The sequence below is a fragment of the Protomyces lactucae-debilis genome (genome assembly GCF_002105105.1).
Source record: "Protomyces lactucae-debilis strain 12-1054 chromosome Unknown BCR37scaffold_25, whole genome shotgun sequence".
NCBI lineage: Eukaryota > Fungi > Ascomycota > Taphrinomycetes > Taphrinales > Protomycetaceae > Protomyces > Protomyces lactucae-debilis.
Window position 1 is genome coordinate 1 of NW_024468017.1, and position 19274 is coordinate 19274.

General features: G+C 50.6%; 15 protein-coding genes across 15 annotated transcripts; 8 read left to right on the forward strand and 7 right to left on the reverse strand.

Moving 5' to 3' along the window:
- Nucleotide 1: 1 nt before the first annotated feature.
- Nucleotides 2-1095, reverse strand: BCR37DRAFT_383788 (UDP-N-acetylglucosamine transporter yea4; the record flags this gene model as incomplete). Its single annotated transcript, XM_040870109.1, has 2 exons — nucleotides 380-1095; nucleotides 2-341 (listed from the first exon to the last, which is right to left on the reverse strand). Coding segments are annotated over exons 1-2 (973 nt in total), but the record flags the coding sequence as incomplete, so codon positions are not given.
- Nucleotides 1096-1173: 78 nt separating this feature from the next.
- Nucleotides 1174-2187, reverse strand: BCR37DRAFT_389553 (uncharacterized protein; the record flags this gene model as incomplete). Its single annotated transcript, XM_040870743.1, has 1 exon — nucleotides 1174-2187. The coding sequence occupies one exon, from the start codon at nucleotides 2185-2187 to the stop codon at nucleotides 1174-1176; it is 1014 nt and encodes a 337-aa protein (XP_040722366.1).
- Nucleotides 2188-2335: 148 nt separating this feature from the next.
- Nucleotides 2336-4071, forward strand: BCR37DRAFT_383790 (major facilitator superfamily transporter). Its single transcript, XM_040870110.1, has one exon. The coding sequence runs from the start codon at nucleotides 2464-2466 to the stop codon at nucleotides 3967-3969; it is 1506 nt and encodes a 501-aa protein (XP_040722367.1). The 5' UTR covers nucleotides 2336-2463; the 3' UTR covers nucleotides 3970-4071.
- Nucleotides 4072-4220: 149 nt separating this feature from the next.
- Nucleotides 4221-4680, forward strand: BCR37DRAFT_403715 (60S ribosomal protein L27-B; the record flags this gene model as incomplete). The annotated part of the gene is made up of 2 exons (XM_040872023.1): nucleotides 4221-4237; nucleotides 4287-4680. The coding sequence occupies 2 exons, from the start codon at nucleotides 4221-4223 to the stop codon at nucleotides 4678-4680; spliced, it is 411 nt and encodes a 136-aa protein (XP_040722368.1).
- A 1027-nt stretch (nucleotides 4681-5707) lies between these two features.
- On the reverse strand, nucleotides 5708-6842 carry BCR37DRAFT_389555 (uncharacterized protein; the record flags this gene model as incomplete). The annotated part of the gene is made up of 3 exons (XM_040870744.1): nucleotides 5708-6432; nucleotides 6471-6663; nucleotides 6717-6842. The coding sequence occupies 3 exons, from the start codon at nucleotides 6840-6842 to the stop codon at nucleotides 5708-5710; spliced, it is 1044 nt and encodes a 347-aa protein (XP_040722369.1).
- A 797-nt stretch (nucleotides 6843-7639) lies between these two features.
- On the forward strand, nucleotides 7640-10347 carry BCR37DRAFT_169837 (telomere length regulation protein-domain-containing protein). Its single transcript, XM_040866257.1, has one exon. It carries the CDS (start codon nucleotides 7758-7760, stop codon nucleotides 10284-10286), a length of 2529 nt encoding a protein of 842 aa, XP_040722370.1. The 5' UTR covers nucleotides 7640-7757; the 3' UTR covers nucleotides 10287-10347.
- On the reverse strand, nucleotides 10311-10522 carry BCR37DRAFT_395412 (uncharacterized protein; the record flags this gene model as incomplete). Its single annotated transcript, XM_040871619.1, has 2 exons — nucleotides 10311-10396; nucleotides 10441-10522. The coding sequence occupies 2 exons, from the start codon at nucleotides 10520-10522 to the stop codon at nucleotides 10311-10313; spliced, it is 168 nt and encodes a 55-aa protein (XP_040722371.1).
- Nucleotides 10523-10603: 81 nt separating this feature from the next.
- Nucleotides 10604-12031, forward strand: BCR37DRAFT_383794 (ATP synthase subunit). The gene is made up of 2 exons (XM_040870111.1): nucleotides 10604-10815; nucleotides 10854-12031. Exons 1-2 carry the CDS (start codon nucleotides 10698-10700, stop codon nucleotides 11780-11782), a joined length of 1047 nt encoding a protein of 348 aa, XP_040722372.1. The 5' UTR covers nucleotides 10604-10697; the 3' UTR covers nucleotides 11783-12031.
- On the reverse strand, nucleotides 11945-12969 carry BCR37DRAFT_383795 (P-loop containing nucleoside triphosphate hydrolase protein). The gene is made up of 3 exons (XM_040870112.1): nucleotides 12904-12969; nucleotides 12570-12775; nucleotides 11945-12522 (listed from the first exon to the last, which is right to left on the reverse strand). Exons 1-3 carry the CDS (start codon nucleotides 12929-12931, stop codon nucleotides 12115-12117), a joined length of 642 nt encoding a protein of 213 aa, XP_040722373.1. The 5' UTR covers nucleotides 12932-12969; the 3' UTR covers nucleotides 11945-12114.
- Nucleotides 12970-13080: 111 nt separating this feature from the next.
- BCR37DRAFT_351937 (thioredoxin-like protein) lies at nucleotides 13081-13525 on the forward strand (the record flags this gene model as incomplete). The annotated part of the gene is made up of 3 exons (XM_040868095.1): nucleotides 13081-13205; nucleotides 13258-13364; nucleotides 13434-13525. 3 exons carry the CDS (start codon nucleotides 13081-13083, stop codon nucleotides 13523-13525), a joined length of 324 nt encoding a protein of 107 aa, XP_040722374.1.
- A 304-nt stretch (nucleotides 13526-13829) lies between these two features.
- On the forward strand, nucleotides 13830-14110 carry BCR37DRAFT_339169 (AAA domain-containing protein; the record flags this gene model as incomplete). The annotated part of the gene is made up of 2 exons (XM_040867324.1): nucleotides 13830-13970; nucleotides 14009-14110. Coding segments are annotated over 2 exons (243 nt in total), but the record flags the coding sequence as incomplete, so codon positions are not given.
- A 530-nt stretch (nucleotides 14111-14640) lies between these two features.
- BCR37DRAFT_337771 (DNA glycosylase) lies at nucleotides 14641-15393 on the forward strand (the record flags this gene model as incomplete). The annotated part of the gene is made up of 2 exons (XM_040867279.1): nucleotides 14641-14869; nucleotides 14945-15393. Coding segments are annotated over 2 exons (678 nt in total), but the record flags the coding sequence as incomplete, so codon positions are not given.
- Nucleotides 15394-15412: 19 nt separating this feature from the next.
- On the reverse strand, nucleotides 15413-17292 carry BCR37DRAFT_383800 (uncharacterized protein). The gene has a single exon (XM_040870113.1). The coding sequence runs from the start codon at nucleotides 17246-17248 to the stop codon at nucleotides 15497-15499; it is 1752 nt and encodes a 583-aa protein (XP_040722377.1). The 5' UTR covers nucleotides 17249-17292; the 3' UTR covers nucleotides 15413-15496.
- Nucleotides 17293-17349: 57 nt separating this feature from the next.
- On the reverse strand, nucleotides 17350-19261 carry BCR37DRAFT_383803 (homocitrate synthase mitochondrial precursor). The gene is made up of 3 exons (XM_040870114.1): nucleotides 17560-19261; nucleotides 17439-17510; nucleotides 17350-17396 (listed from the first exon to the last, which is right to left on the reverse strand). Exon 1 carries the CDS (start codon nucleotides 19191-19193, stop codon nucleotides 17799-17801), a length of 1395 nt encoding a protein of 464 aa, XP_040722378.1. The 5' UTR covers nucleotides 19194-19261; the 3' UTR covers nucleotides 17350-17396; nucleotides 17439-17510; nucleotides 17560-17798.
- On the forward strand, nucleotides 17353-17665 carry BCR37DRAFT_351936 (ubiquitin-like protein 5-like protein; the record flags this gene model as incomplete). The annotated part of the gene is made up of 3 exons (XM_040868094.1): nucleotides 17353-17396; nucleotides 17439-17510; nucleotides 17560-17665. 3 exons carry the CDS (start codon nucleotides 17353-17355, stop codon nucleotides 17663-17665), a joined length of 222 nt encoding a protein of 73 aa, XP_040722379.1.
- Nucleotides 19262-19274: the final 13 nt, after the last annotated feature.

Sequence of the window (19274 nt, forward strand, 5' to 3'; positions counted from 1 at the left end):
CCTCCAAGGAAGACAAGTGCAGCACCAAGAACGATGCCAGGATCAATGTGATGCCCAAATACGCAGAATGAGAGGACAAGACTGATGAATTTCCTGAGATTGAGGACGATGCTGACCGACAAGGCTGTTGAGTGTGATGCGAGACGATTCACGCCACTGATGCAAATCAGCTGAGTGATAACATTGAGCACCAGATGAACAACAAGTGAGGGTGGATTCAGGAGCGATGGTTCAACGTGGCCATCTGCAAGCTTGAAGAAGGGCTCTGACTTGAGCAATATGTGAAATTGCCGGTTGACCTGCCCAAGCAGGGGCAGGAAGAAGGGCAACGCCAGGATGTGCTGCTGTTAGCCGTGTTTCACACAGAGAAAGGACTAACCGTCCAGAAGAGCGACTCTTGCCAGGATGCACCGTGCTTTCTAAATGCACGCTCAAGAAAGAGTCCCATCATGGAAGCGACGAATTGAGCCAACACCATCAGGGCAATGCCAATCATGAATCGACCAGACATCTCTGGATCACTTGCAGAGGATGCATTGTTTCTGGAAGCAGCTGTAGAGACAACGACACCGAGCGTCAAGAGCGCTACTGCTGATATTTGTCGCTGCGTGTACTGACGGTCATAAAAGAGCCAACCCAGCAGCATAGTCACAACAGACCCGCCACTGCGCATAATGATGAAGACAGGCACAGAGATGTGAAAGTCCAACACCATGTTATTGAGCCATGACACGCTAAAGTGGCAAATGACAATCTTGAGATAATCCCACAGCGGCACTTTGCGATTCCATAGGGCTTGCCGACCGATTGCTGATGAGGAAAACATGCCAAAGGATCCAATGACGATGCCAAAGAACTGCGCAAAGGTGATGACGCTGCCTGCGGCGGACGTCCTGTGTGTGATGGCTTCTAGGGTGTAGACATTAGAACAGCAGCCGCCAAAGATGAGGAGGAGAGGTGTGACGAGTCCCCACGATGCCATCGCCATGATGGCTGGCGATACATTGAACATACTTGCTGTCTAAGGTAGCGATGCCATAGACTGCTGAGCGGTAGACAAGGGATACGTTGCAGCTGGGTGTCTTGCGCTTGTCGCGTCTCTTGCCGTCGCGGGTCAGGATCAGATGGAGCACAGACTACACAAGTACACATACATTTTACTATAGTCTACAGTCAAGCGGAAGCTTCCCTGGGACTTTCATCATTGGCAGGTGCCTCCTCGAATGCAGGATGGTTGACATTTGCACTGATGGCATCAGCATCCAACTCCTGGCGAACATTGTCTTCATTCTTGGCAGCTCTCAAGGGACCTGAGATCGCAGCAAGGCTGTACGCAGAGGGCTGCGAGACTGGCTTTGGACGTACAGGCGCTTTCGTAGCTGTGGTCGTAGCATCCTCGGCTGCTTCAGTGGTAGAGCTAGCAACAGGAACCGCAGTTGGCAAGGTCGTGCTGTCAGTCTTGCTCCCACCTTCCGAATCAGCCTCTGTCCCGCGCTCAGCTGCATCTGCTGCCGCTTGTTCAGCCGCTTCTTTCTCCTTTTGCTCAGCGAGTAGCTGCAGTGAGGCCTTGGAGTATCGAATGCATCCCTCTGGATCATTGCGTAGTGCAACAATTTGCCGCTTATTGACACGTTCGTTAAGTTCAATCAGCAGCTTATCACTCTTGGGCCCAAAGAGAGACAAACCTTTCATAGCACTCCAATTCTTGCTTGTTGAATTGACGGAGATGCGTAAGGGCGAGTCGCGCGTGTTGGGCACAAACTCAGACATGCAAATCGCACTGAGAGAAGTGTCCGCTTCAAAGGCCTTGTCGCTTGTATATGGGCAGCAGAGAAGACTTGAGATGTTGCCGTCATCAGAGCCAACAAAGGATGTCAAGACTAGATCGCGGATAGTCAGGTTCCTGGGCGTGAAGTCCGGCCGTAAGCTGAACAATGCATCGAGGGAGCCAATACGGTCGGCATTGTCTATCGCTTGGAAGAAGAGTTCCTCGAGCGAGTGCGCATAAACAACACCCTCGTTGACCTGCCGGAAGTTGGCATCATGCACGGTATAGTACAAGATAGGTGTATTCGAGACGTTGAGCGACTCAGTGGGCTCTGCGGCAGCTTTGTACTCGTTGTGTACCGCTCGGCCCTCTTGAAGCCGTTTGAGGGCCTTGTCCTTGGCAGTCAATGCCTGTGCCATGCTTGCTCTCTGAGTGTCCACCAGGTGTGTATTCCGTGTATGACTCGAGACATGCATCTGGCGGCCTGATTCTGGATTCTGGCCCGTTGATGCTGGATGGCGGGGACGGAGCTCCTCCCAGCGTAGGGCAAATCACAAACCACCGCCAGCAACAAGTGGACTGCAGGGCAGCAGCATCTCCAAGCTTTTTAACCTATCAACATCCCTGGACAGCTGCTTCTTGCTGCTATCGCTCTCATGACTTTTGCTAGTTTGTACTGATATTGCTTGTCCAGTATGTTATTCAAAGGCCACGACGCTGTACAGCCAGAAGTCGCTGCAACGGAGAGAAGACCCGTGTACTCTACATTCAGCAAGAGACAAAAGAGCTTCATCACGCTGCTCGTCTCACTTGCGAGTATCTTTTCCCCAATCTCGGCGACAATCTATGTTCCAGCACTGCCAACCATTGCAAAAGACTTGAATGTTAGCATAACACTCGTCAATTTATCAGTCACGAGCTATATGATATTTCAAGGGCTCGCTCCAAGCTTATGGGGTCCATTGACAGATGCTATCGGCAGAAGACCCGTCTACCTACTTACGTTTCTCATCTATATCGCGGCATGTATCGGACTGGCCTGCACAAACAGCTTTGCGGAACTCATCATCTGGCGCTCCTTGCAATCCACAGGAAGTGCGAGTACAATTGCAATTGGAGCAGGTGTGATTGCGGACATCACGCAGTCAGGCGAACGTGGTGGCTATATCGGCCTCTACTCTGCCGGTGCGCTGGTTGGCAATGCGCTAGGTCCTGTACTTGGTGGTATTTTTGCACAGACCATTGGCTGGCATGGTATTTTCTACTTTCTCACGGCACTGGCTGGCTTGTTTTGGCTTGTTTTACTCTTGACGTTGCCGGAGACCTTGCGGAATATCGTTGGCAATGGGTCTATTCGACCAACGGGCAATTTGCTGAGACGACCGGCGTTGCCATTTCTGGAACCACCGGATGCAGCGCCAGATGATATATCGCCAGCACAAACAGCAAAGCAATTTGATCCACTCGGACCAGTCAAGATGATGGGCAAAGCAGAGGTTGCATGCAGCTTGCTGTTCACAGCTTTGTATTATACTGTTTGGCAATCGTCTCTGGTCGCTTCTGCCACTATTTTCGACAAGGAGTATGGCTTGTCGCAACTGAATATTGGCTTATCCTTCATTGCGAGTGGCGTGGGTGCTATCACTGCATCGCTTATTACAGGCCGCATCCTCGACTATGATTATGCGAACGAGGCAGGTGTTGCACATGCACAGATGCAGCAAGAAGCAGAGTTGGATGCGTATGAAATGACACGACGTTTGTCACAGAGGCCGCTTCGACGACTTGAGTATGCACGACTGCGGCGTATGCCCATCAACAGTTTAGTCTACATCGGCAGTGTGCTGGCTTTTGGGTGGTGTGTGCAGGCAAAGACAACCGTGGCACTACCGATCATTTGGACATTCTTTTTAGGCTTCACCACCACCTCCATCATGTCTGCGTATACGACGCTGATTGTAGACTGGTACCCGGATGCCGGTGCGTCGGGCACAGCTGCGTTGAATCTAGCGCGCTGTCTGCTCGGAGCAGGTGGCACCGCTGCTGTACAACCACTGATGAACAAGACGAATACAGGCATTACATTCACGATTGGGGCTGGCATCACGCTGTTGTGCACGCCGCTGTACTGGTTGGTGATCCGGTATGCGAGGAGCTGGCGGCTTTCGCGGTTGAAGCAGCGGGGCATGCGGGGAACATGAGGGTATTTGGATGATTGTGACGAGCGTGGGTATACAAGGCATAGGGATGTTTCAGGGATAGACCAGTCAGTTGACCAGTAAGTTGAAGAGTAAGCTGTCTATGTGGTGTTGCGTGCTGGCAGTCACACTCCCGTCAACTGCGTCGAATCTCGCTCTGAATCTCGCTCGGCTAAATTTTGCTCAGGCAGCATCAGCAGCAGCACACAGAGATACACCCAAGGAAGGACTCTATAATCAACCACGACATAGCCATGGTGAAGTTCATCAAGTGCGTCCCATCAGCTGCTCCAGACATCACCCAGCTAACATCTCCCTAGACCAGGAAAGGTAGCCATCGTCACACGCGGCCGATACGCAGGCAAGAAGGTCGTTATTGTGCAACCAGTCGACAACGGCAGCAAGGCCCACCCATTCGCGCATGCTCTCGTTGCCGGTGTCGAGCGTTATCCGCTCAAGGTGACCCGCTCAATGTCCGCTAAGCGTATGGCGAAGCGATCCAAGGTCAAGCCTTTCGTCAAGGTCATCAACTACAACCACCTGATGCCTACACGTTACGCACTCGAGCTCGAGTCACTCAAGGGAGTCATCTCAGCAGACACATTCAAGGAGCCTTCTCAGCGTGAAGATGCAAAGAAGACCATCAAGAAGTCTTTCGAGGAGAGGTACACCTCGGGCAAGAACAAGTGGTTCTTCACACCTCTGCGATTCTAGAGCCCTTATCCTCTTGCAGTTGCTTGAAACGGCACCTGCACTAGCTTTTCTTTTGTTCGAGCGAGCTAGCTGTCTATGAACAACCATGCATTCAATGTCGTCCACGCTTCACTTTGACCTGATGTTCTGTTTTCTTACCGCGACCACTATGAATAACGTTGCGGCCTTGAGTTCCTCTGTCCAGAACAACGATGGCCCTAGGAAATCAAGCATGGACTTTGCTGACAACCTTGCTTCCCACTGTGTGCCGTGACCTCCTTATCGCTGAACCAGCCATCACACTGAAAGCTTCATGCCTCGTGCATAGAAGCTGACTGACACATCACAGAGGGCAGCTTCATTAATGACCATGTACGGAGAGCTGAGCAAACGCAGCATATTTGAGTCTCAATGGCCTACTTCGTAGCTATGCGCCGCATGTCTACAGAGATGTGGTTGAAAATGAATCAGCTAGGGCTCTGCTGGCCCGATCGCGCTATACAAGTAGCTAGCTACTTCTGAGCGAGGTCATGCATGGACCCCAGGACTAGGTTGACTTGGGTGGCCTCCTCTCACGCGCTACATGCAACACTACAAAAGTCCCTCAACGCCCACTTTTACTTCCGCACCACACCACACACAAGCGAGTACATAGACATAGCCATACACCAAATAGCGTCAGTCTTCTCATTCGATAATGTCAGTGAGAGCTTCCCGTCTGAAGACTTCAGGCAAGATGATGCTCGCCTTGAGTTTGAAATGTCTTGTGAGCTGGACGAAGCGGAGGTCTTTTCTTAGGAACTTTGCCCGTCACCAGTGCTTTTGCAAATGGCGGATCCAGCAGAAATGTGCGACTTGCAACGCTGAGGTGCTTGTCCATATTGATCTCGTAATTCTGAAGACCGAGCGCTTCGCAGCTTGGTGCGCCTCGTCTCGATACACAGAGTGGCCCCAGAACTTCCTCTTGCTGAATCGAAGTTGTTTTCTGTTCCCACAAAACAGAAGTAGTCAGCCTCTTGACTGTGGGCTCGGCTTGCCAAACAGGTACTCAGCGCCCTGGAAGGATTCCGCGCGGAGACACATCACTGACATCTGCATGTGCCAGTGCTGCGAGGAGCCGCACAGCCAGCTTGAAATCTTCTGGGTCCCGATCGGATGCGAGGGCATACTTGAAAAATTCCGACCCAAGCAGCAGCCACAGTGCTTCACAAGACGACTCATGAGCCAGACTTTGTGCCATGTGAAGGAAGAGAGTTAGCCGCTGGGTGTGAAGCTTCCTTTCGCGTTCACTGTTCCAGTCGCGAGTCGCCATCCGCTGCAAGACTGTCGGATGAGTCCGGCACAAAGCAATGGTGAAAGCTTGGCTGAACCTTCTTTGAAACAGACGCAGCAGCCTCACAGCCACGAGTTGTGACTCGGTCGTAGTCAGTTGAGCCAAATGGAAAGCGAGTGCCACTGCCATGTCCAATGCTGTTGCAAATGGGGCTTGGTTGTTCACAATAGCCATCAAAGGGGCGTCTTGCAGTTCTTTGTCCATCTGCTTCAGCAAGAGAGTGCCTGTGTCATCCTGTAAGGTGCAAAGCATTGCACAGATGTGTAACTTGGTTGCTAGATCTTTTCCGAAGGAATAGTTCCGCCCAGACGCTTGCTCTACCAAAGAGCTTGGCTTGATGGTAATGATGTACTCCTGATGCAGCGAGTCACAAGCCAGCGTTATCCCAGGCTGCGAAACGAACAGCGTGGCAGAAGGCGAGTGTGCACAGAGGTTGTGGCCTATTGTAGCGAAGAGCTAATGTGTCGGACCCACTCACTTGTCAGTATCTGGAACTGATTGTCCAATGCCTGTGACTGCTTCGCTTGCCCTGACGAACCAAGTCGAGCGCCTGCTTTGACACATGTATTCAATATCTTGCTTGTTGCCTTCTGACCCTTGCGATCCGGCAAGGTTTGTTGTGCAGAGGAGCTGAGATGTAAGCTGCCAACGCTTGCGCGATGTGTCTTAAGCTAAACAGGTCGAGACGGTCGTGGGTTGATTGTTTTGATTCGCATGCACAGACCGACAAATCGGCGACGATAGCGCCACGACAGAATGACACGCTCATCGAGGAGTAGAGCCAGACATCGCACTGGTTTGATGATTTTCGGATCATGGTAAAACTGGCACAACTGTACTTCTGAGCCATGCAATCGTTCCTGACTGAAGAAGCGATCCGATCTTTGCGAGCCAGCCGTTCGTGTGCTGAACGGCGACAATGCCCTTGTCATCTTTTGATACATGGATTGCATCAATTGGTTTCGGGCGGCGTTTACAGAGCCTGACACGGCCATCAAGCACAGCAATGATCAGCGAGGGTGGTGCGAGGCGCTCGATGCGTGTCCGTAGATTGAGAAGTTATTGATTCGATGCATTAGCATGACAATTGCTGTGTGCGAACGCGCGTCTCAGGAGGGTTCCCAAATCTAAGAGAATGGTCGCCGGCTTGTTGCGCTGTCGATCAGGTTTGTTGGCTGACACTGGCTGTACATGTCGCTGCCTTACGGGCGTCAGCAAGCTGCGGGCAACCGGAGGTCATTGTGGTGAAGTAGAAAGGGTTGAGCAGCACGAGCCCAAGTCAGGGGAAGCGGCAACTATCGCAGTCACATTTTGACCGAAAATCAGCAAAGTGCCACGGAAAATCATACACTCATGGTCTTACTAAGCTTCCTCGTCCTAGTCGACTACGAAGCGGCTGGTGTGCCTTAGCTTGATCAAGTGCAACTTTGTCAAGGGACCTTGCAGCGACTCCCTGCTTCTGCGCGGTCCGTTTCCTCTGTAGCCTGCAAATCGAATTGTCCAGAGCTCTGCAATGATTGCCCTAGGAGAATACGCATAGACTTGACCAATGACCATGTCACCCGCTCTGAGCCATGCCTTCTTATCGCTGGACCATCCATCGCACTGAAAGCTTCATGCCCGTATCTCGAATCTCGATCTTGTGGTTCGATTTGCGTTCCATCTCGTTGATTTTTTGTCGAGGTCGCCCGTTGACCATGTACTGTCATGTACACATACTGGTCCGTTAGCTTGTAACAACAGCTTCTTGGCCTGCAAGCAGGTCATGCCACCCTTGGTAGTTGAATCGCAGGTTCTTCTGAACCAAGGGTCAGCAAGTATCTGCAGATGGCTTGAGCAGGTGACCTCCACCGATGAGCTTCTCACTTTTCTGCAGGATTGGAACGTCTCAATGCTACCGCTCCTCAGAGTTCGTCCAACGGATGCTATCGTTCTACAAACAATCGTTGAAAATGTCATACCGCGCTTCTGGTCGCCAGAGTCTCCTCGTGAGATGACTGCGATTCTTGTACAAACCTTGTCTTGCATGAGCGGTGTCAATGCTCTCTTGCGCCATCTACGTACGGATATCGAAGCAAAGCTACTACAATGTGTACTCGAATCACCGGCCTTTACTTTGGAGGCCACTCATGCTGCTTGGTTCGAAGGCAGTGTCCTGGGTCCCGAGACAGCAAAGCAGCTCTGGGCTACTTACCTCTCATTCGTTACCGGTAGCAAATTGATCAATGCGGTTGCAGCGCACGAGAAGAATCTGTCTCTACATGTCTGTCTCTTTGCCTCGGCTGAATGGCTCACTGCATATGTGACACGATCCATTCTGGCGCTTTGCCAAAGTTATCAGACTAGAAGCGCTGAGCTACACGAAGTTGAGATCGCTGAACTACTCTCTGGTGCCATCAGTTTAGGCAATGCAGACGTCATTTGCGGCGAGTCGATTGAGTTCCTATCCAAATATGAGCATGAAGGGATTTGCGCTTTATTCGGCAAGGTCGTTTCATCGATGGGGATGCCGGCAAGAAACCGACTCATGTTGGCATCGTGCGCCTATCTAGAGGAGAAGTACTTTGCGCAGGCATCCACATCAGCGGCTATCAATGATGATGATCGAATCGGTGCAGCAGGTTCTTTGCTGAGTATTTTCAGTGGCAATGAAGAGGACTCGCCTGCAAGGAGATGGCTGATCCATCACTCTCACAATACTTCTCTTGAGCTTCGTCGGGCAGCATTATTAGCAGTGGCAGTCTCAAATGGGCTGTTTTCTTTGGCTGAAGAACTCCTTGCTCTATGGGCAGACAAGACGCAGATGCGGCATGCAGGCCTTGACAAACGACGTGCCTTGGTGGAAACGTTTCTACTGACTCTGGGTCGACTGTCGAAGCAACAACAGGCGATGCTTGCATCATCATCGCTCGTCATGACGGGCACGTCAAATCATCTCGAGAGCAGCTCCGACTCGATCCGTGCGCAAGGCATGGTTGTTGCCGAAGTCATGTCAAAACTTGCCAACAAGTCCAGCATCACCCTGAAGTTTGATGTGCCAGGGACCACTGGATCAGAGGCAGAATACTTTCGCTCACTTCTTCTTGTTCGTGAAGATACAAAGCCAATCAAGTTGCTCAAGTCTGGACAAGTCAGCTTGCCTGCCGAATCGGCGGATCCAACAAATATGCAGCCCACCAATTCTGGTGTGAAAGTAGAAGAAGTGGCGGAGTTTCCAGATGACCAAATAAGTACGGAAGACGTCAAGCCAATGCGTCTTCCAGACTCTGACGATGAAGATTCAGATGAAGATCCGTCTTTGGTCGATCGCGACAAGGTCCCTCCGCCGCTCTACATCCGCACCTTGATCGAGCTGCTCACGCAGCATGACTCCTATAAGAGCATTCACTGTGGCTTGAAACACGCGCCGCAGCTGATTGTACGGAAAGCGCAATATGGCACTGAGCTTAGCAATTACGCAACGAATCTAGCAGAAATATTGAGTGGTCTGCGAGATACATTTGACATGGAAGACTTTCATCAGCTCGTTCTGTCAGCACTCTTCGCACTGGTCGCTGCGTGTCCAGAAAAAGTCGGCCCATACCTGAGCAGAGCATACTTTGTGGCAGATTACTCACTCCAGCAGCGAGTTATCATCTTGTCCGCCATCTCTCTTGGCAGTCATCTTTTGGCAGAAGGAGGTGATCTTTCAGGATGGGCAGAAAAGGAGTCGCGGGCTCTTCAAAAGCTCTGTATGAATGGCATGGTACCCAATGAAAAGCCGGTGGCAAGGTCCAAAAGCAAGGCGACTTGGCAGAACTATACGCTGCTACCGCTCGTTGGCAATTACCAAGCTTATGCCTCTCATATGGCGGGCAGAGATGACAGTGCCTTTCACGAAACCATCTTGCTCTCTCACTACATCAAGACAGTGATGACCATCTATACATTCAGTGCGACGACCGCCAACTTCAAGACAACCACGAATGAGGTTGTGAACTTCATCTTGGGTTTACGATCCAATCGCGATGAAGAGATTTGCACAGTGCTATCCGAGCTTGTTGCCCGTGTCTTGGAACTCAGTGATGCACGTACAATAGTGCAAGACGGCAAAGGAGATACACTGGTCGCCCTCCAAGATTGGGTACGCGGGGCATTTGAGGTCTGCAAAGATGCAAAAGTCAGAGCACGTCTCGGTGGTAGTGCTGTCAAGATTGCAGAAATGGCACAGGAAACGATGGACTTGGTGCTAGCTGGTCAATCTGCATCAATGTTGAGTACCAACAACCGATTTGGTCTGCGCGGGCTGCAGTAGACATATCTAAGGGTCTGATACCTTCTAATCTCCTTTAACTTGTGACGCAGCAGCAGCAGGCACAGACGCTTCCAAGTCTGCAAGGAGTGTCTCAAGCTTACTCTCAAATTCTAGCAGCCATATTAGCGAGCATTTTTGGTCATCATATGTGTACGATTGAGCTGTCTTTCTAGAGCGTCCGCCTGTCTCTCTGCATCAGCCATAAACTTGACTGCAGAGAGCGTCTCGTCGTCCATGCTAGCTGGTTTCCAGTAGTTGGTCAATGTCGAGCCTGGTCGTCGTGAGCGTCCACACGTGTCTCCCACGTCACTCAGCAGCGACTTCACTTCAGCACGCTTCATCCACAAAGGCGACGACGAGCCTAGCTTCTTGTTGCAAAAGACAGGCCTCGACGACTAGGCCCTCTAGACGATGGAAGGTCTATTCTGCCAAGACATCAACTACATCGAGGGTATCGTGCGTGGCTATCGTTCGGGCCTGCTCACTAGCGCCCTTTACCAAAACCTGACACAATGCGAGACGCTCGACGGTAGGCTCTTGCTATAATGAGACGTGGGCTAATGCTAGACCTCAAGATGCAACTGAGCGCAACAGATTATGGCAATTTCCTCGCGAACGTACCATCACCCTTGACAACGAGCACAATTGCGGCAAAGGCCAATGAGAAGCTTGTGAGTGAATTCAAATACCTGCGCGCCAATGCAGTGGAGCCCATGTCGACGTTTCTTGATTACATCACGTACTCCTACATGATTGACAATGTCATCTTGTTGATTACAGGAACGCTGCATGAGCGCGACCTGAATGATTTGCTGGAACGGTGTCATCCACTGGGATTATTTGAGACGATGCCTGCGTTGTGCGTTGCGACCAATGTGCAGGAGCTCTTTGAGTCTGTTCTTATTGATACACCGCTGGCGCCGTACTTTAAAGGCTGCTTGAGCGCTTCTGACTTGGATGAGATGAATATTGAAATCATCCGCAACACACTCTACAAGGCGTACCTCGAGGATTTCTACAAGTTTGTTCAAGGCGTGGGTGGACCAACGGCAGAGCTGATGGGCGAGGTACTCGCCTTTGAAGCGGATCGACGCGCTATTACCGTCACCATCAATTCATTCGATACAGAATTGACAAAGGAAGAGCGTAAGAGTCTGTATCCAACTGTTGGCAAACTCTACCCGGAAGGCACGTTCGCCCTCTCACAAGCAGATGATGTGGAAGCTGTCAAGAATGCAGTAGCAGGGGTCGGTGCGTATGCTGCCATGTTTGAGCAACTCAATTCCGCAACGGTTGGGGAAAAGTCGCTGGACGATTTCTTCTTTGAGGAGGAGGCAAAACTCAACAAGCAGGCTTTCTTGCAACAATTCCACTTTGCCGTGTTGTATGCTTGGCTCAAGCTCAAGGAGCAGGAGATTCGCAATATTACGTGGATTGCAGAGTGTATTGCGCAGAATCAAAAGGACAAGATTGGCAAGTACGTCACGGTGTTTTGATGCACGAGTCAGATGGGACTGCTAGGTTCAATGTTAGATCCCTTGTCGGTTGCTCGAGCAGAGACTTCTTGGGGGAACTAAAGCAGCAAGGCTAAGCAAAGTAGCAGAAAACACATGTACATGACATCAGCGAAAGTCTTATGCCAACAGATACCAAGTAAAGCACGACATGAGCAATTCAATTTCACTGATGACTCTGCATTGCTATCTATCCTAGTACATGAAACCATTATGGTGAAATGGTGACGCGTTAATTTTTTGTTGTCTTTCTCATCGAGTGAATGCAAAAGCGGTTTGCCTCAAATAAGCAGAACAAAGAGTAGAGGCATTGTCTAGAGGTCTGCATCATCCTCATCAGGCAAAGGCATAGCAGCAGCCTTGCTCATCTCCTCGTCATACGTCTTCATGAGGTTTTCATCGACCTGGACCTCAGGTGGTGCCAATGCAGGTGAAGCCACAAACTCAAGACCACTGTTACCAACGAGCTTACGAGCAAGCCACAGGAAAGGCTTCTCGAAGTTGTAGTTGGACTTTGCAGAGATATCATAGTACTGCAAGTTCTTCTTCCTGTGGAAGGTAATGACCTTTGCCTTGACTTTGCGTTCCTTGACATCCACCTTGTTGCCGCACAGGACAATGGGGATATTTTCACACACACGGACAAGGTCCCGGTGCCAGTTGGGGACATTCTTGTATGTGATGCGCGATGTCACGTCAAACATGATGATGCCGCATTGGCCCTAGCCTTGTTAGTCTTTCTTGTTGATATGCAAATCAGTGGACACACCTGAATGTAGTAACCATCACGCAGACCACCAAACTTCTCCTGTCCAGCGGTATCCCACGTATTAAAGCAAATCTCGCCATAGTTTGTGTGGAAGCGGATCGGGTGCACCTCCACACCGAGCGTGGCAATGTACTTCTTCTCAAATTCTCCCGTCAAGTGACGCTTGACGAAGGTTGTCTTGCCGGTACCACCGTCTCCGACGAGGACTAGATGGCTGTGTTAGTGACGCGAAGGATGATTGTAGCGGCTTCTTTTGTGTTCTCGAGCTTTTGGGTCGATGCTAGATCGAATGGGACATAGCGCGAGGAGAAGAAGTGCTGCCTGGGTGCCTTACCGAGCTTGAATGTAGGGATCTCTGCCATGGTGAAGTATGTGATGTCGAGTGTGGTCGAGTGAGTGATGGCAGCAGGAAGAAGAGAAAGAGAACCAGGAGATGGGGTTAGGCAGCACTACTACAGACTACAGAGTACAGTGAGTAGAGTATAGAGTATAGACAGGGTATAGAGCAGAGATGGCGAGCAAGTATGCATTCTCAGGCACGCTCAAAGAGGTACGCAGACACTCTCAACCTTCATCACTCACCATCCAGCTCAGATTCCACTTCTGCCAGACAAGCGAAGCAAGCACAGGACTCAAGTACAACTTCCCGATTGTCTAAAGAGCAACAAACAGCTGACTCGTTCTCTAGGCAGTTCCTACAAAAGGCATATCCAGTCATGAAGAAGCACAATCCAAGCACACCGTTGCTTGTGCGCGAGGCATTCGGCACACCACCCAAGATATGGGCGCGATACGGTATGTTCTTGCTTGCCTCTGCACACGACAGTCGCGTCGATTGATGAACATATGCTGACAAGGCAATAGAGAAGGGAAGAGAGGTGAGTGTCAGTGTTGATGGACTCAGCACGGCGGAAGTGGAGAAGCAGGTACAAAGTCTGGCGCAGGCATCATCATGAGTATGTCCCTACAGAGAAGGCTACTGGAGCACGTATCCTCCCAACGAAGCGGTGTCATCCTCTGAGAGATCTATCGCCTGATGGTCTCGGGTAACCCTTTCGGTATTGGCCTTCGTAGAACGTCCTACACTTTCATACACCACACCACCAATCCTATGTGCTCATGCCACCCAAGCTGCTGCTCCTCGTAGGTCTCGTCGGCTCAGGCAAGACAAGCTTCTCCCTAGCTCTCTGTCAGCACTTTCAAAACTGGCAGCGCATCTCACAAGATGACCTAGGCTCTCGTCCTGCCTGTGAAGCAGCAACTCGAAATGCTCTTGCTCAAGGTGCTGATGTTGTCATTGATCGGTGTAATTTTGACAAGAGACAGCGAGAGACTTGGTTGCGTATTGCTAGGCAGTTTCATGCCGATGTCTATTGCCTTGAGCTCAAGACGAACCTTGCTGTAAGATTGTCTTGTGAAGACAATTAGCTGACAAGAAGCTATGCCGTGCGCGCATCATGAACAGGCATGATCATCCAACGCAAGTTCAAGGGACATTTGGGACAACTGTTCTCGACAGGCAAAAGGCGCAGTATCAACCGCTACTGCCTATCGAACTTGCTGCCATCAAGAAAATGTATACACTTACAATCACCGACAACTCTGTGGAATGGAAACAGTCACTGCTAGAGGGCGTCCTGCAAAGGCTCGGCATTAATGTCCCTCACTAGCATCAGCGGATTGGATTCCAACAGTGATCCTGCGAGAACACGCTCAAAGTCATCCTGGCCTTTCATCTGAAAAACACAACGGGTGGCGGACACTTCTCCGCATATATGACGACCTTCTGCCACATATACTCTCCTGTACTCTATAACCTCATCGCTATATGTCTACTCGCTCCTCTACTCGCTTGACAAGTGTCTTGAAACAGACCAAGCCACGCAAGATCGGCAAACCAGCTACAAAGCTCAATCTCTCTGCTTCCATCAAAAGGGAACTAGAACACATCAAAGCTGAACAAAGTCCTGATGAGCCCCTGGCACAAATCAAGTCAGAAACCGTCAAGAACGAACAAGACTTGCGGGACATCAAACATGAAGCCCAAGCACTGGATGTCGCTCGTCCCGGCGTCTTACAAGCAGCGATAGCACATCTCATATCTGTGGATCGACGCTTTGAGCAACTCTCACAAACGTATATACCAAAACCGTGGTTAGATGAGAACCTGGACGAAGACATGGACCACTTCAGGTCGCTGGTACTGGGTATTCTATCACAGCAAGTCTCTGGGGCAGCAGCACGTTCCATCTCTCGTAAATTCATCGCGTTGTTTGAGGAGGCAGGACCACATCATGAAGGTGCCCTCAATGTGGATGTCGACCCAGAAGTCGCAGATGGTCCTGCTGCAGGGACTTCAGCGCCTGCGCAAGAAGCTCTCCAAAATCACTTCTTCCCAACACCGAGCATGATTTTGGAGAAAGACTTGCTCACCTTGAAATCAGCGGGCCTCAGTATGCGGAAAGCAGAGTACGTCTCTGGCCTTGCACAAGCATTCCAAGACGGACAATTCACGGATGAGTTCTTTGCAACAGCACCCGATACACAGATTGTTGAACGGTTGGTGAGTATTCGTGGTCTTGGGCCTTGGTCAGCCGAGATGTTTCTCATCTTCAGTCTCAAACGCACAGATTGTTTGTCGTATGGTGATATTGGTATTCAGCGCGGTATGGCACATTGGCTCGGTAAGGATGTCAAGGATAAGCGAACGCATTCAAAGGGCAAATTCAAGTATGTCTCACAGCAGGAGATGGATCAAACGTCTGAAGCTTGGCGTCCATTCCGCTCGATTGGCTGCTGGTTCATGTGGCGCGTCAATGGGATCATTGACAAGGTAGAGGAGGACGACAAGGCGAAGATTGAAGTGAAGCAAGAAACGTAAAGCTAAAATGGAAATGACTAGTTAGATAATGAAGTGCTTTTTTGGGTTACTCTTTTGAGGATATCCTGGCATTGCCACTCTTTTGCTGACCACCTTCAATCGTACCGCCGACAGCATTGAGCACAGCTTGCAAACTAGCAGCGGTGGTGTCATTACCCACGGCGACACCCCAGATAGATCCTTCTGCGACATTGTCGGTGCGCTTGACCTCAATGAAACAAACAGCATTCGTCTTGGTACCTGTACCGAGCGACTGCTGCGTGTACGTCTTGATTTCGGCATCAAAGTCAAACAACTTGCTCATACCATCGAGCAACGACGACAAGGGACCATTACCGAATCCATTGATTTCGTACTCCTTGTCACCAGCCTTTTTGATTTGTCCCTTGAACTCCTTGGAAACAGGTTCATCCGCACCAGGCACTTCATTGACTGCATAATGCAACAAGGAAAAGATTTGCTCCTCCAAGCCATACGCCACTTGAAACAACTTGACAATCTCCGCCGGTGCAAGTTCTTTACCCACACGCTCCGCTTCCGCTTGCACAACCCGAGAAAAGGCAATCTGCAAGTTACGTGGCAAGTCAAACTTGAGTTCCCGTTCAACAATGTACGACACACCACCTTTGCCAGATTGACTATTCACGCGAATCACAGCTTCATAGGTAGCACCGAGATCTGCTGGGTCGATGGGGAGGTAAGGGACTTTCCAAAATTGCTTGCCTTCTTGATGCTTGAAGCCCTTTTTGATGGCATCTTGATGAGATCCACTAAAGGCAGTAAACACCAAATCACCAGCGTACGGGTGACGTGGGTGTACAGGGACTTTATTGCAAGCACAGCAGATCTTCATTGTTCTGGCGAGATCTGAAAAATCAAGGGCCGGTGCAACACCTTGTGTGTAGAGGTTAAGGGCAAGGGTGACGAGATCGACGTTGCCTGTGCGTTCGCCATTGCCAAAGAGACAACCCTCAATACGATCAGCACCGGCCATTTGACCCAGCTCAGAGGCCGCAACGGCACAGCCGCGGTCATTGTGTGGGTGCAACGAGATGCAGACTGTTTCTCGATTTGAGATTTTGGTGGAAAAGTATTCGATTTGGTCGGCATACACGTTCGGTGTGCACATCTCCACAGTTGCTGGTAAGTTGAAGATGATGGGGTTCTCAACACTTGGCTCCCAAGCTGCTTTGACGGCTTCGCAGACTTCGAGGGCGAAATCCGGTTCGGCATCGGAAAAGGTCTCTGGGGAGTACTCAAAGGCCCAATTTGTCTTGCGATACGCTTCATCGGGAGAATCCTTGGTGAGGGATCGTACGAGTTTTGTGCACTTGACTGCTAGGGCGACCGTTTGCTCTTTGGTATTGCCAAAGACAACTTCACGGAAGCACGGCGAAACGGCATTGTAGATGTGTATCGTTGCATTCTTGGCACCCTTGACAGATTCCACTGTGCGAATGATGAGTTCCTCCCTGCATGGCGCAAGGACTTGCACGGAAACGTCGTCAGGCACTGCGCCGGGCGTCTCAATCAATCGCCTGACAAAGTCAAAATCTGTCTGACTAGCAGAGGGAAAGGCGACTTCGATTTCCTTGAAGCCTGTTTCCACAAGGAGCTGGAAGTAGACCCATTTCTCATCACCAGACATGGGATCCACGAGGGATTGGTTGCCATCGCGCAAGTCTGTGCTCAACCAACGGGGTGCCCTGTCCAGGATCTTCGAGGGCCATTGTCGGTTTTGGATGGGGACTTGTGGGAAGGGTTTGTACTTCTGACTGGGGTCTTTGAGCATGCCCATCTCTGTGTATTAGCTGATGGGTCGATGGATGGTAGATGGATTTGCGATTGCTGGCGATAAATTTGAGTGGAGCAGCAGCAACGACAACCAAGGACCACAGGCTTATGCTCGAAGTCATCGTCAATGACAGACTCGGGAAGAAGGTCAGGTACGTCGCGCATCTTTCGCTGGTACTTGGCTGACAAGATAGAGTCAAATGCAATGAGGATGACACGATGGGCGACTTGAAGAAGCTGATTGCCGCTCAAACTGGTACTGCAGCGTATGTCTTCCTCTACTGTACCTTTGCAGATGCCTTGCTAACAGCACAGAGACAGAATCATCCTCAAAAAGTGGTACACGACTTTCAAGGACCATATCACACTGGCCGACTATGAAATTCACAATGGCATGAGTCTGGAACTCTACTACTCATAGTCTCAGAGAGAAGTCAATGAAGAACAGAAGCTAAGCTACGAGCAAGAAGTAGATGAGGAACCCCCGTCTTTGCGCTAAAAATCACATACAGATACTTGCCTTGTTTTTTTTTTGGTGTGTAGTGGATGTGCGCTTAAGCAGACACGCCATTGCCATTCGCAAGCTTGGCCTTCTTTGTAGCCGGTGCCTCTTGCGCAGCCTCAATCGCCTGCTTGGTCACACCAATCTGCATACCAGCCTCGACGGCAGCCTGTTCAAGATGTTCCCTGAGTGCTTCGCCATCGATCCTATCAATAGCAGAGTGGAATTCACGCAGCAAGACATCGACATCATCCGCTGCAAGTGTCTTGACATCCGCCATCTTCTTAATGTGCATCGTCAGCACCTTGACTTGCTCAACCGTCAAATCGAGGTTGAGCTGTTCAGCGCGTGACTTGACGGCATTCCAACCAGTCAATCTTGATCCAATATGCACGTAACGCGTCATACCGAAATCAGTTGGGTTGAGAATCTCATACGTTGAGGGATTTGCCAGGATGGCCTTGGCGTGAATACCGGCTTTGTGTGTGAATGCGCAGTAACCGGTGACTGGGTTGTTGAAGGGGATATTGATATCGACTGCTTCGGCAACGAGGTTTTCAAGTTCACGCAACTTGTTGAGCTTGTACTTGCCCATCACATACTCCTTGTCAGCAACGTACATACGTGCCAAAAAGCCACCAAGCGGCGTGATACCATTCCGCTCGCCAATACCAAGAACAGAGGTATCGACGTGTGTAGCACCTGCTTCAAGGGCACAGTAGGCATTGGCAATCGCACACCCGGTATCGTCGTGGAAGTGTGTTTCGATATCACAAGAAACAACACCACGCAGCGTACGGAGCAAGTCGTACACTTGTCTTGGGTTGGCGCAACCAACGGTATCAGCAACACCGACTCGATTGACACCAATCTTGTCGACTGCCTGGTAAATGCTCAGCAAATCCACCAAGTCAGAGCGGAAGGAGTCTTCTGAGGAGAATCGGATTTCAATGTTGTGTGACTTGACGAATTCAATAACTTCCTTGGCGGCCTTTGTGATATAAGTCATATCCTTGCCATGGGAGAACTCGCGCAAGAAGGAGGAAGTACCAATCACGACATCCACGCCATCGACACCGGTCGTCACGGCAAGACGAGCATCGTCCATGTTGCAACGGATATGGGTGAGGACCTTGGCCTTGAGGCCTAGCTTGCAAATGGCCATGAGATCAAGCCTGGACTGTTCCGAGGCTGCGGGGGAGGTGACTTCGATGTAGTCCACACCGAAATCATCCAGCGCCTTGGCAATTTCAATCTTCTTGGCCGTATCAAAGAAGGCATTGGCGAATTGCTCTCCCTCTCGCAAGGTGGATTCGATAATCTTGAAGTTGCCGACGTTGGAGAGGAAGTCGGAGGCCTTGCTGCCGTACGGGTTGCTGGTGGTGGTTGGGCGCTTGATGGTTGCTTCTGTGACGCTGGTCATGTCGTTTCCTACAGAGGGCGGCATGCTTTGTTCTTGAGTCCTTTCTGAGTAGATGCAGACGCTGGGAGAGGAGCAGCAGGAGTACTGGTAGCAGTCCTTGGTCGC